We start from the raw sequence: 17111 nt of genomic DNA, 5'->3' as shown, positions 1-17111 counted from the left end.
GTTATTAATGATGCATGTCATGAAGACAGCTTTCAGAGTCTGTCATATAATGTCTGCACAGAAAATTCAATAAACTGCTTCATTTAGGTAAATGGGCTAAAAATAATCAGAAAGTTTCTAATAAAATTTAAAATTATAGAAACAGGGCTTGAATAAAATGAAAATGAAGTAAGAAAAACATGTCATTTCTAGAGGAAAGCGCACAAGTATTAAAAGTCTTTGTGTCTAACGACAAATTAGATAAAATCGACTTGTCTATTGACTTCCAACCTTTGCTGTGACCACCATGCAGCAGCTTCTTGTTTCTAAGAGGTCAGATACCTTACACATCATTCCACAGTTGTGACTTTAAAATACATCGCTACTGTTTGACGCTTATGCTGCTGCAGCTTGACAGCCAAAAAGGGACTCAAAAGGTTATATTTGTAAAAATAATTTTTACTTTTTTTAAAATACTACCCAACCAAACTGTTGTTATTATAGCTCATGGGTTTCCTATTCCTCATGCTTTTCTTTCTCCTGAAATGTTCCCTCAGATCTATACTGAATAGTAAAATAATTCCATACTTCCATTTGCCAGGCATTATGTTTTCAGGTCCCAAGTTTTACAAAACTACAGTTTAAACCGTCTCTCTATGAGTCAAATTAGAACTTTTATACATAGAGATATACCACATCATACATTTGCCCATAGCTGGACTCACTGTAATTCTTTAGTTTGTAGACAAACTTACTGCAGATTCCAGGTGAATTCCTAGTGAGTTCTAAGCCTTATTTTTTACACTATACCTCACTGGCTTCTTAATTTAATCCTACAGATGAGCAGAATTTCACTATGAAGACATAATCTACTTAGCACATAGATTCTCTATATCGTATATTCTAAATAATATCAGAAAAATAATTTTGTGGTAACATATGCAGAGGTGAGAAAATAAATCTAAGCCTCTGGTGTTATGCTTGCACATCAGGCAATACTAATACTTTTGAAAAAATCAGTAATACACAGTACCTCAGAATCCCAAGATTTTGTTTCATCTTCCCCTTCTTCAGATTCTGATGGGAACATTTGATCTATAAAAGGTTAATGACAGATGCATTCATGAGAACATTTCTCTACTATACGTTTTAGAAGCCTATACAATTCCATTTTCATTCAAGCATCTTTTTTCCACTGTAGCCTGTAGATTCTTTTTGTAGATTACAATCACAACTTCTGTAGTCAATCGATTAAAAGTGAAATCTCAAAAATCTAAAAATTCACTTTATTAATTAGAATGCAGAAAAACTAGAAATTTGACTCACTTGTATAAATTATGTCTTCACAAAGCAGTCATATTCTCTTCTCCCATGAAACACAGTATGTCCCCTGTTTGTTATTCATTCAGAAAACTTTTACAACCTATCATCCCTCATTTATTTGTATATTTTTATTTTTTGGTATTACTTAGTTTCATCAACTCAGCAATCACTATCACACAGCTCTCCAAAAATGATTCTTTATCAATCAATAAGATTTTTTAAAATATTAACTTTTTGATGTTAGGAAAATATATGTCCAAACACTTTAAATTTCAATATGCCATGGCAGTACATTGGGTGTGGATTGCATTTGTGTACATTTTAGAAAGATAAGCTTTAAAAACTTGTATTTCATGTAAAGTAAGAACTGCTTTAATTACAGTGACATAGTTCTGCCCAAATGCAACAATATCTTCAGGGTCAGCTTGTGACTCCTTGGAGTAACATCAAAAATATATAGAGAAGAAATAATTGCCTTATGTAAACTAATGTTTTCACATGTTATAGGATTAAATCAAGGCCCACACAGGAATTGAAGTGCTATCAGTTAAATCAGACAGAAAATGAATTTATAATAAAAATTCTGTCCAGTTTTCTTTATCAACAAGAAGTACAAATTATGACTATTTAAGTCAGGTTAAAAAAAAAGCAAGCATGAACAACTAAAACTTAAAAGACTGTTTAATCATTAAGGCTACGTTTGACATTTGACATTGAAGAACTGTACAGCTTGTTTTAAAAAGTAAATGTAACTTTTGATCTCTGCATTTCTAAAGTTTGCATTTCATGCAGAGGGTCCAAGAAACTCAAATCGTAATTTGGCGACTCAGCATTTCACTCATTATTAGAAGTATATCATGGATCATTTCAGAGATCTAACCTGTTGTAACACCATAGCTCTAATAATCTGTCTGTCAGTTCTAATTGTTAGTGGAATGTATGATTGCACACAGAAATACATTAATTCTTATTTCTTTAAATGTATGTACTTTGATTTAGGTGCATACTATATCTGACATTTCTCCCCATGCTATCCGTCCCTGCCCTCCCCACCCTACACTGTCTCTCCCCTAGTCTCCCCAACTGTCCCCAGTGTGTGAGTCTCCTCTTCCTGAATCCACATCTTCTCGTTGTTCAACACCAACTCATGGGTGAGGACCTATGGTGTTTGTCCTTCTGATCTTGTGTCAGTTTGCTGAGAATGATGGTTTCCGGATTCATCCAAGTCCCTACAGAGGACACAAACTCATCCTGTTTTCATGGCTGTGTAGTATTCCATGGTGTATATGTACCCCATTTTCTTTGTCCAGTCTATCATTGATGGTTCCATGTCTTTGCTATTGTACACAGGGCTGCAATGAACATACGTGTGCATGTGTCTTTATAGTAGAACAATTTATATTTCTTTGGGTATATACCCAGTAGTGGGATTGCTGGGTCAAATGGAATTTCTATTTCTAAATCCTTGAGAAATGACCACACTGTCTTCCACAATGATGAACTAATTAACACTCCCACCAACTGTGTAAGAGTGTTCCTATTTCTCCACATCCTCTCCAGGATCTGCTACTGTCTCCATATTTTCTAATGATCAGCATTCTAACTGGCATGAGATGATACCTCAGTGTGGTTTTGATTTGCATTTCTCTAATGACCCGTGATGATGAACATTAGTTCATATGTTTGTTGTCCTCATATATGTCCTCTTTTGAAAAGTGTCTGTTCGTATCCTTTGCCCAGTTTTGAATGGGGTTGTTTGTTTTTTCTTGTATATCTGTTTAATTCTTTGTAGTTTCTGGATATTAGCCCTTTGTCAGATGGGTAGATTGCAAATTTTTTTCCCATTCTGTTGGCTGCTGATTCACTCTAATGATGGTTTCTTTTGTTGTACAGAAGCTCCGGAGTTTCATTAGATCCCATTTGTGTATCCTGGCTTTTATTGCCATTGCTTTTGGTGTTTTAGTCATAAAATCCTTGACTATGCCTATGTCCTGGATGGTTTTGCCTACGTTTTCTTCTAGTGTTTTTATGGTGTTAGGTTTTATGTTTATTTGTTTTGTTTTTTTTGTTTGTTTGTTTTTTTTGAGACGAAGTTTCACTCTTGTTGCCCAGACTGGCGTGCAATGGCGCGATCTCGGCTCACTGCAACCTCTGCCTCCGGGGTTTAGGCAATTCTCCTGCCTCAGCCTCCCGAGTAACTGAAATTACAGATGTGCGCCACCATGCCCAGCTAATTTCTTGTATTTTTAATAGAGGTGGGGTTTCACCATGTTGACCAGGATGGTCTTTATCTCTTGACCTCGTGATCCACTCGCCTCGGCCTCCCAAAGTGCTGGGATTACAGGCGTGAGCCACTGCACCTGGCCAGGTATTATGTTTAAATCTTTCATCCATCTGGAGTTAATGTTAGTGTAAGGTGACAGGTAGGGGTCCAGTTTCTGCTTTCTGCACATTGCTAGTCACTTTTCCCAACACCATTTATTAAACATGGAGTCCTTTCCCCATTGCTTGTTTTTGTTGGGTGTGTCAAAGATCACATGGTTGATGTGTGGTGTTTCTTCTTGAGTCTCTGTTCTGTTCCATTGGTCTATGTTCTGTTTTGGTACCAGTCACATGCTGTTTTGATTACTGCAGCCTTGTAGTATAGTTTGAAGTCTGGCAGTGTGGTGCCTCTGGCTTTGTTCCTTTTGCTTAGGATTGTCTTGGCTATGTGGGGTCTTTTGTGATTTTATATAAAGTTTAAAGTGGTTTTTTCCAAGTTCTGTGAAGAAAGTCATTAGTAGCTTGATGGGGATAGCTTTGAATCTATCTATAGATTACTTTGGGCAGTATGGCCATTTTCACGATATTGATTCTTCCTAACCATGAGTATGGAATGTTTTCCCATCTGTTTGTGTCCTCCTTTATTTCCTTGAGCAGCGGTTTGTAGTTCTCCTTAAAGAGGTTCTTCACATCCTTTGATATTTGTATTCCTAGGTATTTATTTCTATTTGTAACAATTGTGAATGGGAGTTTGCTCATGATTTGGCTCTCTGTTTGTCTGTTATTGGTGTATAGAAATGCTTGTGAATTCTGCACAATGATGTTGTATCCTGAGACTTTACTGAGTAGCTCTTCAGCTTAAGGAGATTATTGGGCAGAGTTGATGGTGTTTTCTAAATATATAATAATGTTTTCTGCATATACAGACAATCTGATTTCCCTTTTTCCTAATTGAATACCTTTATTACTTTTTCTTGCCGATTGCTCTGGCTACAACTTCCAATACTAAATTGAATAAATATGGTGAGAGAGGGAATGCTTGCCTAGTGCCAGTTTTCACTGGGAAAGCTTCCAGTCTTGCCCATTCAGTATGATATTGGTTGTGGACTTGTCGGTAATGCCTTTTACTATTTTGAGACATGTTCCATCAGTACCTTGTTTATTGAAAGGTTTTAGCAAAAAGCGTTGCTGAATTTTGTTGAAGGCCTTCTCTGCATCTATTAAGATGATCATGTGGTTTTTGTCTTTGGTTCTGTTTACATGATAGATTACGTTTGGTGATTTACATCTGTTGAACCAGCCTTGCATCTCAGGGATGAAGTCTACTTGATTGTGATGAATAAGCTCTTTGATGTGCTGTTGCATTTGATTTACCAGTATTTTACTGAAGATTTTTGCATCGATGTTCACCATGGATATTGGCCTGAGGTTTTCTTTTCTATACTTCATATGGAATGAAAAAAAAGCCCGCATAGCCAAGTCAATTCTAAGCAAATAGAACAAAGTGGGAGACATCACACTACCGGACTTCAAATTATACTACAAGGCTACAGTAATCAAAACATATTGGGACTAATACCAAAACAAAGTTACAGACCAATTGGACAGAACATAGGCCTCAGAGGCAACACAACATACCTACAACCACCCAATCTTTGACAAATCTAACAAATAAAAGCATACCCTATTTAATAAATGGTGTTGGGAAAACAGCTAGCCATGTGCACAAAGCTGAAAGTGAACTGCTTTCTGACACCTTACACTAAAATTAACTCTAGATACATTAAAGATGTATACATAAGACCTAAATCCATAAAAACTCTAGAAGAATACCTAGGCAAAACCATTAAGGACATAGGCATAGGCAAAAACTTCATGACTGAAACACCAAAAGCAATGGCAACAAAAGCCAAAATACACAAATGGGATCTAATTAAACTTAAGAGTTTCTGCACAGAAAAAGAAGCAATCATCAGTGTGAAACAGCAACCAACAGCATGGAAAAAATTGTTTACCATATACCTATCTGACAGTGGGCTAATATCCAGATTCTAAAAGGAACAAAACAAGATGTACACAGATAAAGCTACCCATTCAAAATGGGTGAAAGATACGAACAGACAGTTTTTTAAAAAACACATTTATGAGGCCAGCAAACATATTTAAAAATGCTTATCATCACTGGTCATCAGGGAAATGCAAGTCAAAACCACATGGAGATACCATCTCATGCCACTTAGAATGGCGATCATTGAAAAATCTGGAGACAACAGATACTGGAGGTGATATGGAGAAAAAATGAACACTTTTACACTGTTGGTGGGAGTATAGATTAATTCAACAGTTATGGAAGAGAGTGTGGTGATTTCTCAAGGATGTGGAAATAGAAATTCCATTTGACCCAGCAATCCCATTACTGGGTATATACCCAAAGAATCATAAATCATTCTATTATAAAGACACAGGCACCTGTATGTTCATTGCAGCACTGTTTACAATAACAAAGACCTGGAACCAACCCAAATGCCCATCAACAATACACTGGACCAAGATAATGTGGCACACATACACCATGGAAAACTATGCAGCCGAAAAAGAATGAGTTCATGTCCTTTGTAGGAACATGGATGAATCTGGAAACCATCAATCTCAGCAAAGTGACACAAGAACACAAAACCAAACACCACATGTTCTTACTCACAGGTGGGTGTTGAATACACAGCAAACATGGGCACAGGGAGGGGAATGTTTCTCCTCCTCTGGCTAAAGAACATACTCAAAAGTAAGAGCAATATAATGCTTTCACATAACCCTGCTATGTATTGCCATTCTTTCAATTGCTTTTCTTCCACATTTTCCCATGAATGCTTCTACTTTTGCCACTCAGAGCAAGGTCCAAGGACCAGCAGCATCAGCGTTGCATGAGAACTTACTGAAAATGCAGAATCCCAAGTCTGCTGAATCACAGTGTGAATTGTTAACAAGGTTTCCAGCTGATTTTCTTAAGTTTAAAAACTTCTGGGCTATACTGATTGCATATGATGGCAAATTATATACATGTGTGGCTATGGATATATGCTTCTTTTCAACTACTGTAAATAGAACACAGTTCTCCATGCTAAGATTCTTCCATCCCTAATGGCGTCCTAACAGTAAGAAAGGCAGGAAGAGATAGAATATTTATGCTGTGATTCTCTGGTAAATTTTGGCACTAGAAGATCACTTTATATTCTTCCTAAATTTCTAACCATACCCTATCTTTTTCTGAAGAATGGTTTCCATTACCATCCTTCATTACATAAACCTGCTTCCTGTTTCTTCGTGTATTTTGTCTTTCTCAGACTTTTCTTCCTTTTTACTACTTTCTTCTTTCTAATGTTCTGATTTTCCCCAGGTCATAGAATATCTAGAATTCAAACTAGTAATTCAGCTCCTTTTCAGCACTCTCAATACACAGTCTGTTGCTAACACCTGATAGGATGTATCACTTATCACCATTTTACTTCTCTCTTTTCCATGCTGGGCATTTAGGAGGTACTTTTCTTTGGCTATTAGTGTGTATCCTTCCTCATGAGTTTAGAGAAATATTCAGTCAAGTGACTTGTTAAATAAGAAATGATTCTTACCTTCTAATTTTCCATTTATTGTCTTCATTTCTTTTTGATATGTAGCACCGAGTAAACACACACGATTCTCTTTAACACTCTCAAAAAGACTCTGTTAAAAATAATATCAATAAATAAGTCCAATTTAAAAATCCTAATAATTAAGAGTATCAAAATTTCCTAATTAAAAGGCAATTTTTAAAGCAAAATTTCTTACTTTAAATACAATTTGATTTAAGGGAAGACACATATTGAAAAACAAATCATTTTGATGCAAAACTTCATACACGTGCTTTAGATCAAGCTGATCTTTACATTCATGTGGCTATTAACTTGATTCCTGAGCAGAAAAAATCAATCACATTCCCACAAAATTTACTCATGCATATTTCAAAAGTAACTCACTTGCAAATATCTAACTTACATTGCAGTTCTCATCAAAAATAAGTATGGCACTTCGAACAAAATACAAAACACTTATTACTTACCATAACACATACTGCATTAAGGATTTAAAATACTCATGACTATAGAATTGTTTAATGTTAAAAATGATACATTTCATGAAGACACCTTTCAGAGTCTGTCATATAATTTCTGACCAGAAAATTCAATAAACTGCTTCATTTAGGTAAACAGGGGCTAAAAATAATCAGAAAGTTTTTGATAAAATTTACAATTATAAAAACAGGGCTTGAATACAATGAAAATGCACTAAGAAAAACATCATGTCATTTCTAAATGAAAGCGCACACGTATTAAAGTCTTCGTGTCTAATGACAAATTAGATAAAATCGACTTCTCTATTGACTTCCAACCTTTGCTGTGACCACCATGCAGCAGCTTCTTGTTTCTAAGAGGTCAGAAACCTTACGCGTCATTCCACAGTTGTGACTTTAAAATACATTGCTTTTGTTTGACGGTTACGCTGCTGCAGCTTGACAGCCACAAAGGGACTCAAAAGGTTATATTTGTAAAAATTATTTCGGTTTTTCAAAATACTTACCAACCAAACTGTTGTTATTATAGTCCATGGGTTTCCTATTCCTCATGCTTTCCTTTCTCCTGAAATGTTCCCTCAGATCTATACTGAATAGTAAAATAATTCCATACTTCCATTTGCCAGGCATTATGTTTTCAGGTCCCAAGTTTTACAAAACTACAGTTTAAACTGTCTCTCTATGAATCCAATTAGAACTTTTATACATAGAGATATACCACATCATACATTTGCCCACAGCTGGACTCACTGTAATTCTTTAGTTTGTAGACAAACTTACTGCAGATTCCAGGTGAATTCCTAGTGAGTTCTAAGCCTTATTTTTTACACTATACCTCACTGGCTTCTTAATTTAATCCTACAGATGAGCAGAATTTCACTATGAAGATGTAATCTACTTGGCACATAGATTCTCTATAAAGTATATTCTAAAAAATATCGGAAAAACTAATTTTGGGGTGACATACGCAGAGGTGAAAAAATAAATCTAAGCCTCTGTTGTTATGTTTGCACATCAGGCAATACTAATACTTTTGAAAAAATCAGTAATACACAGTACCTCAGAATCCCAAGATTTTGTTTCATCCTCCTCTTCTTCAGATTCTGATGGGAACATTTGATCTATAAAAGGTTAATCACAGATGCATTCATGAGAACATTTCTCTACTATACATTTAATAAGCATATACAATTCCATTTTCATTCAAGAATCTTTCTTCCTCTGTAGCCTGTATATTTCTATCGTAGATTACAATCACAACTTCTATAGTCAATCCATTAAAAGTGAAATCTTGAAAATCTAAAAATTAACTTTATGTCATTAATTAGAATGAAGAAAAACTAGAAATTTGACTCACTTGTGTAAATTATATCTTCACAAAGCAGTCATATCCTCTTCTCCCATGAAACACCGTATGTCCCATATTTGCTATTCATTCAGAAACCTTTCAATACCTGTCATCTCTCATTTCTTTGTAAATTTTTATCTTTTACTATTACTTAGTTTGATCAAGTCAGCAATCTCTATCACACAGTTCTTCAAAAAAGATTATTTATCAATCAAAAAGATTTCTTAAGGATATTGACTTTTTGATATTAGTAAAATATATGTCCAACCTTTATAAATTTCAATATGCCATGCCAGCACATGGGGTGTGCTTTGGATGTGTGTACGTTTTAGAAAGATAAGCTTAAAAAACTTGTATTTCATGTAAAGTAAGAACTGCTTTAATTACAATGACACAGTTCTTCCCAAATGCAGCAATATCTTCAGATTCAGCTTGTGACACCTTGGAGTGACATCAGAAAAATATAGAGAGTGACATCAGAAATATATATATAATTGGCTTATGTATCCTAATGCTCTCACATGTTATAGGATTAAATCAAGGCCCGCACAAGAATTGAAGTGCTCTCAGCCCAAGGAGACAGAAAATGAATTTATTATATAAATTCTGTCCAGTTTTTTTTATCAACAAGAAGTACAAATTATGACTACTCCAATCAGGTTTAAAAAAAAAAGCAAACATGCACAACTAAAACTTAAAATACTGTTTAATCATTAAGGCTACGTTTGTCATTTGACATTGAAGAACTGTACATCTGGTTTTAAAAAGTAAATGTAACTTGTGATCTGTGCATTTCTAAAGTTTGCATTTCATGCAGAGGGTCCAAGAAACTCAAATTGTACGTTGGTAACTCACCATTTTCACTCATTATTAGAAGTATATCATGGATCATTTCAGAGATCTAACCTGTTGCAACACCGTAGCTCTAATAGTCTGTGGGTCAGTTCTACTTGTTAGTGGAATGTACGATTACACATGGAAATACTTCATTTTTCATTTTTTACATTTATTTACTTTACTTTAGGTGCATACTATATCTGGCATTTCTCCCCATGCTATCCCTCTCTGCCCTTCCCACCCTCCACTGTCTCTCTCCTAGTCTCCCCAACTGTCCCCAGTGTGTCATGGTCCTCTCCCTGAATCCATGTGTTCTCATTGTTCAACACCCACCTATGAGTGAGAACATATGGTATTTGGCTTTCTGTTCTTGTGTCAGTTTGCTGAGAATGATGGTTTCCGGATTCATTCAAGTCCCTACAAAGGACACGAACTCATCCTTTTTTATGGCTGTGTAGTATTCCATGGTGTATATATACCCCATTTTCTTTGTCCAGTGTATCATTGATGGGCATGTGGCTTGGTTTCAGGTCTTTGCTATTGTACACAGGGCTGCAATGAATATGTGTCTTTATAGTAGAACAATTTACATTTCTTTGGTTATATACCCAGTAGTGGGATTGCTGGGTCTAATGGAATTTCTATTTCTAGATTCCTTAGAAATCGCCACACTGTCTTCCACAATGATTGAACTAATTAACACTCCCACCAACTATGTAAGAGTGTTCCTATTACGTAAGGGACCTCTTCAAAAAAAACTACAAACCACTGCTCAACGAAGTCAGAGAGGACACAAACAGATGGAGAAACATTCCATGTTCATGGTTAGGAAGATTTAATATCATGAAAATGGCTATACTGCCCAAAGTAATTTACAGAATCAATGCTATACCCATCAAGCTACCATCGACTTTCTTCACAGAACTGGAGAAAACCACCACAAACTTCATATGGAACCAAAAGAGAGCCCGCATAGCCAAGTCAATTCTAAGCAAAAAGAACACAGTGGGGGGCATCACACTACGAATTTCAAACTATACTACAAGGCTACAGTAATCAAAACAGCATGGTACTGGTACCAAAACAGAGATATAGACCAATGGAACAGAACAGAGGCAACAGAGGCAACACAACATATCTACAACCACACAATCTTTGATAAACCTGTCAAAAACAAGCAATGGGGAAAGGATTCCCTGTTCAACAATTGGTGTTGGGAAAACTGGCTAGCCATGTGCAGAAAGCAGAAACTGGACCCCTTCCTGACACCTTACACTAAAATTAACTCCAGATGGATTAAAGACTTAAACATAAGACCTGGCACCATAAAAACCCTAGAAGGAAATCTAGGCAAAACTATCCAGGACATAGGAGTAGGCAAGGACTTCATGAACAAAACACTAAAAGCACTGGCAACAAAAGCCAAAATAGACAAATGGGACCTAATGAAACTCCACAGTTTCTGCACGGCAAAAGAAACAGTCAATAGAGTGAATCGGCAACCAACAGAATGGGAAAAAATGTTTGCAGTTTACCCATCTGACAAAGGGCTGATATCTAGAATTTACAAAGAACTCAAACAGATTTACAGGAAAAAAACAAACAAGCCCATTCAAAAGTGGGCAAAGGATATGAACAGACACTTTACGAAAGAAGACATATATGAGGCCAACAGTCATATGAAAAAATGCTCATCGTCACTGGTCATCAGAGAGATGCAAATCAAAACCACATTGAGATACCATCTCACGCTAGTTAGAATGGCGATCATTAAAAAATCTGGAGACAACAGATGCTGGAGAGGATGTGGAGAAAAAGGAACACTTTTACACTGTTGGTGGGAGTGTAAATTAGTTCAACCACTGTGGAAGTCAGTGTGGCGATTCCTCAAGGCCTTAGACATAGAAATTCCATTGGACCCAGCAATCCCATTACTGGGTATATATCCAAAAGGCTGTAAGTCGTTCTACTATAAGGTCACATGTACACGAATGTTCATTGCAGCACTGTTTACAATAGCAAAGACTTGGAATCAACCCAAATGCCCATTGATGATAGACTGGATTGGAAAAATGTGGCACATATACACCATGGAATATTATGCAGCAATCAGAAATGATGAGTTTGTGTCATTTGTAGGGACATGGATGAATCTGGAGAACATCATCCTCAGCAAACTGACACAAGAACAGAAAACTAAACACCGCATATTCTCACTCATAGGTGGGTGATGAAAAATGAGAATGCATGGACACAGAGAGAAGAGTACTAAACACTGGGGTCTATTGGGGGAAAATGGGGAGGGCCAGTGGGAGGGGGAGGTGGGGAGGGATAGCCTGGGGAGAAATGCCAAATGTGGGTGAAGGGGAGAAAGAAAGCAAAACACACTGCCATGTGTGTACCTATGCAACTGTCTTGCATGTTCTGCACATGTACCCCCAAACCTAAAATGCAATGAAAAATTAAAAAAAAAAAAAGAGTGTTCCTATTTCTCCACATCCTCTCCAGGATCTGTTGCTGTCTCCAGATTTTCTAATGATTAGCATTCTAACTGGCATGAGATGATATCTCAGTGTGGTTTTGATTTGCATTTCTCTAATGACCCGTGATGATGAACATTTGTTCATATATTTGTTGTCCTCATATATGTCTCTTTTGAAAAGTGTTCATATCCTTTCCCCAGTTTTAAATGGGGTTGTTTTTTTTTTATCTTATGTATTTGTTTAATTCTTTGTAGTTTCTGGATATTAGCCATTTGTCAGATGGGTAGATTGCAAAATTATTTTCCCATTCTGTTGGTTGCTGAGTCTCTCTAATGATGGTTTCTTTTGCTGTAAAGAAGCTCTGAAGTTTCATTAGATCCCATTTGCGTATCCTGGCTTTTATTGCCATTGCTTTTGGTGTTTTAGTCATGAAGTCCTTGCCTATGCCTATGTCCTGGATGGTTGTGCCTACGTTTTCTTCTAGTGTTTTCATGGTGTTAGGTTTTATGTTTAAATCTATGATCCATCTGGAGTTAATTTTAGTGTAAGGTGACAGGTAGGGGTCCAGTTTCTGCTTTGTGCACATTGCTAGCCACTTTTCCCAACACCGTTTATTAAACATGGAGTCCTTTCCCCATTGCTTGTTTTTGTTGGGTTTGTCAAAGATCACATGGTTGTAGATGTGTGGTGTTTCTTCTTGGGTCTCTGTTCTGCTCCATTGGTCTATGTTCTGTTTTGGTATCAGTCCCATGCTGTTTTGATTATTGCAGCCTTGTAGTATAGATTGAATTCTGGCAGTGTGACGCCTCCAGCTTTGTTCTTTTTGCTTAGGACTGTCTTGGCTATGTGGGGTCTTTTGTGATTCCATTTGAAGTTTAAAGTGGTTTTTTCCCAGTTCTGTGAAGAAAGTCATTAGCAGCTTGATGGGGATAGCTTTGATTCTATCTATAGATTACTTTGGGCAGTATGGCCATTTTCACGTCATTAATTTTTCATAATCATGAGTATGGAAAGTTTTCCTATCTGTTTGTGTCCTCTCTTATTGCCTTGAGCAGCGGTTTGTAGTTCTCCTTGAGGAGGTTCTCCATATCCTTTGTTAGTTGTATTCCTAGCTATTTAATTCTCTTTGTAGCAGTTGTGAATGGGAGTTTGCTCATGATTTGGCTCTCTGTTTGTCTGTTATTGGTGTATAGAAATGCTTGTGAATTCTGCACAATGATGTTGTATCCTGAGACTTTACTGAGTTGCTTTTCAGCTTAAGGAGATTATTGGGCTGAGACGATGGTGTTTTCTAAATATACAATCATGTTGTCTGCAAATACAGACAATCTGATTTCCTCTTCCTAATTGAATACCCTTTATTTCTTTTTCTTGCCTGATTGCTCTGGCTACAACTTCCAATACTATACTGAATAGGAATGGTGAGAGAGGGCATCCTTGCCTAATGCCAGTTTTCATTCAGAAAGCTTCCAGTTTTTGCCCATTCAGTATGATATTGGCTGTGGATTTGTCGGAAATACCTTTACTATTTCGAGATATGTTCTATCAATACCTCGTTTATTGAGAGGTTTTAGCAGAAAAGGTTGCTGAATTTTGTTGAAGGCCTTCTTTGCATCTATTGAGATGATCATGTGGTCTTTATCTTAGGTTGTGTTTATGTGATACATAACATTTGGAGATTTACATCTGTTGAACCAGCCTTGCATCTCAGGGATGAAGTCTACTTGATTGTGATGAATAAGCTCTTTGATATGCTGTTGCATTCGATTTACCAGTATTTTACTGAAGATTCTTGCATCGACGTTCATCATGAATATTGGCCTGAAGTTTTCTTTTTTATACTTCATATGGAACCAAAAAAGAGCCCGCATAGCCAAGTCAATTCTAAGCAAATAGAACAAAGCGGGAGACATCACACTACCGGACTTCAAATTATACTATGAGGCTACAGTAATCACAACAGCATGGGACTGGTACCAAAACAGAGATACAGACCAACGGAACAGGACAGAGACCTCGGAGGCAACACAACTTACCTACAACCATCCGATCTTTGACAAACCTGACAAAAACAAGCAAAGGGGAAATGATTCCCAATTTAATAAATGTTGTTGGGAAAACTGGCTAGTTATGTGCAAAAAGCTGAAAGTGGTCCACTTCCTCACACCTTACACTAAAATTAACTCTAGATGCATTAAAGATTTATAAATAAGACCTAAATCCATAAAAACCCTAGAAGAATACCTAGACAAAATTATTCAGGTCATAGGCATAGGCAAGAACTTCATGACTGAAACACCAAAAGCAATGGCAATAAAAGCCAAAATACACAAATGGGATCTAAATAAACTTAAGAGTTTCTGCACAGAAAAAGAATCAGTCATCGGAGTGAAACAGCAACCAACAGCATGGGAAAAATACTTTTCCATATACCTATCTGACAAAGGGCTAATATCCAGAATCTAAAAAGAACTAAACCAGATGTACAAAAAAAAATAATAACCCATTCAAATGTGGGTGAAAGATATGAAGAGAGAGCTTTCAGAAGAAGACATTTATGAGGCCAACAAACATATTTAAACATGCTTATCATCACTGGTTATACGGGAAATGCAAATCAAAGCCACATGGAAATACCATCTCATGCCACTTAGAATGGCGATCATTGAAAAATCTCGAGACAACAGATTCTGGAAGCGATATGAAGAAAAAGGAACACTTTTACACTGTTGGTGGGAGTGTGGATTAGTTCAACCATTATGGAAGAGAGTGTGGTGATTTCTCAAGGATGTGGAAATAGAAATTCCATTTGACCCAGCAATCCCATTACTGGGTATATACCCAAAAAATCATAAATCATTCTATTATAATGACACAGGGACTTCTATGTTCATTGCAGCACTGTTTATGATAACAAAGACCTGGAACCAACCCAAATGCCCATCACCAACACACTGGACCAAGAAAATGTGTCACATATACACCATAGAATTGTATGCAGCCATATAAAGGATGCATTCATGTCCTTTGTAGGGACATGGATGAATCTGGCAACCATAATTCTCATAAAGTGATACAAGAACAGAAAACCAAGCACCACATGTTCTTACTCATAGGCGAATGTGGAATCATGAGCATATATGAGCACAGGAAGGTTAATGTCACACACTGGCGTCTGTTGGGGTTGGGGGGCTAGCAGAGAGATAGTGGGGTGTGGGGAGGTTGGGGAGGGATAACATTGGGAGATATGCCTGATGTAGGTGATAGGGAATGGAGACAGCAAACCACCATGGCATTTGTGTACCTATGCAACAGTCCTGCAAGATCTGCACGTGTACCCCAGAACTTAAAGTACAATATAAATAAATAAATAAATGCAGGGAAATGAAAAAAAAAAGAATTATTTTATTTTTCCACCCTCCATTACATAAATCTGCTTCTTGTACTCCCTTCTCTCTGTCTTTTTTAGTCTTCATATCCTCACTTACTTCTTTCCTCAAGTCTTTGAGTATCTTAAATTTAAACTAATAATTCAGCTCTTTTTTGGGTACCTTGAGTATTATCTGTAGCCAACACCTGAGAAGACATAACTTTCGCTCCTTCTGTTCTTCCATGCTACATATTTAGAAATTGATTTTCTTTGGCTCTAAGGGTTTATGAGTCCTCATGAGTTTAGACAAACATTTGGTCAAATTATGTTTTAAATAAAAAATGGTTCTTACCTTCTCTTTTTCCATTTATTGTCTTGATTTCTTTTTGATATGTAGCCTCAGGTAAACACATTGAATTCTTTGCAGCAGTCTCAGAGTTAACCTGTTAAAGGTAATATCAATAAGTAATCTTTTTTTCCTTTTTTTTTTTCTATTATGAACTCTCACTGGGTGGCCCACTGGCATGATCTCAGCCTACTATGTGTGTCTCCCAGGTTCCAGTGATTCTCCTGTCTCAGCCTCCTGAGTAGCTGGGACTATAGTAATGAGTCACCATGCCAGACTAATTTTTTGTATTTTTAGTAGAGACAGGGTTTCACCATGTTGGGCAGACTGGTCTCAAACTCCTGACCTCAAGTGATCTGGCTGCCTCAGCCTCCCAAAGCATGAGGATTACAGCCATGGGCCACCACAGTCTGCCTCAAAAAATGATTTTAATTTAAAAATAAAGACAACCATCAACATTTTTATTTAAAATATTTTTTGAAACAGAATTTTTATTTTTTACTTTAAAGGCAATTAGATTTAAGGCTGTTCACATGTAGAAAACCAAAACATTTCAAGAGAAAAACCTCACATATGTTCTGTGGATCATGCTTATCTTTTATCTTCATGTGGCTATTGACTAGGTTACTGAGCATGAAAAAAATCATAGTCACAAAAAATTCACTCATGACTGTATTTCAAAAAGTAATTAACTTTAAAGCATCAGCCTTCCTCTGTTGCCATCACCAAATATAATAGGGCATTTCACACAGTATACAATATTATTAAACCTTTGATATATCGATAATTACAGAATTTTTGTTGTAAAAACTATGCATGGCATGAAGAGAATTCTCAGAGTACGTCATGAAGAGTAGAAATACATCTCTGTAGAAGCTGTTTCATTTAGGAAAACAAGGGCTTAAAATAATAAAAATGATTTTGATAAGCTTTTTGCTGATAAAGAAATGCTTGAATAAAATGAAAGATTCATAAGGAAAACAAATATTTATGCTATATTTAAATGAAAGAAAACAATTATTAGATAAAATATGCAATTAATTCTTAAGACATAACTT

The 17111-nt window shown here is 36.4% G+C and overlaps 1 protein-coding gene across 1 annotated transcript in view; it reads right to left on the bottom strand.

Annotated features, from left to right (window-relative positions):
• The window catches only part of ANKRD30A (ankyrin repeat domain 30A), a 215475-nt gene that overhangs the window by 161086 nt on the left and 37278 nt on the right, over window positions 1-17111 (bottom strand). Inside the window, exons 12-15 of the mRNA XM_078332937.1 lie at window positions 16060-16150; window positions 8729-8790; window positions 7191-7281; window positions 1013-1074 (exon numbers count right to left, since the gene is read on the bottom strand). Coding sequence (XP_078189063.1) covers window positions 1013-1074; window positions 7191-7281; window positions 8729-8790; window positions 16060-16150 — 306 coding nt within the window. The remainder of the gene's footprint in view (window positions 1-1012; window positions 1075-7190; window positions 7282-8728; window positions 8791-16059; window positions 16151-17111) is intronic.

Source organism: Callithrix jacchus, chromosome 7 (genome assembly GCF_049354715.1).
Source record: "Callithrix jacchus isolate 240 chromosome 7, calJac240_pri, whole genome shotgun sequence".
Lineage (NCBI taxonomy): Eukaryota > Metazoa > Chordata > Mammalia > Primates > Cebidae > Callithrix > Callithrix jacchus.
This window is presented reverse-complemented; position numbering and strand designations above follow the sequence as displayed.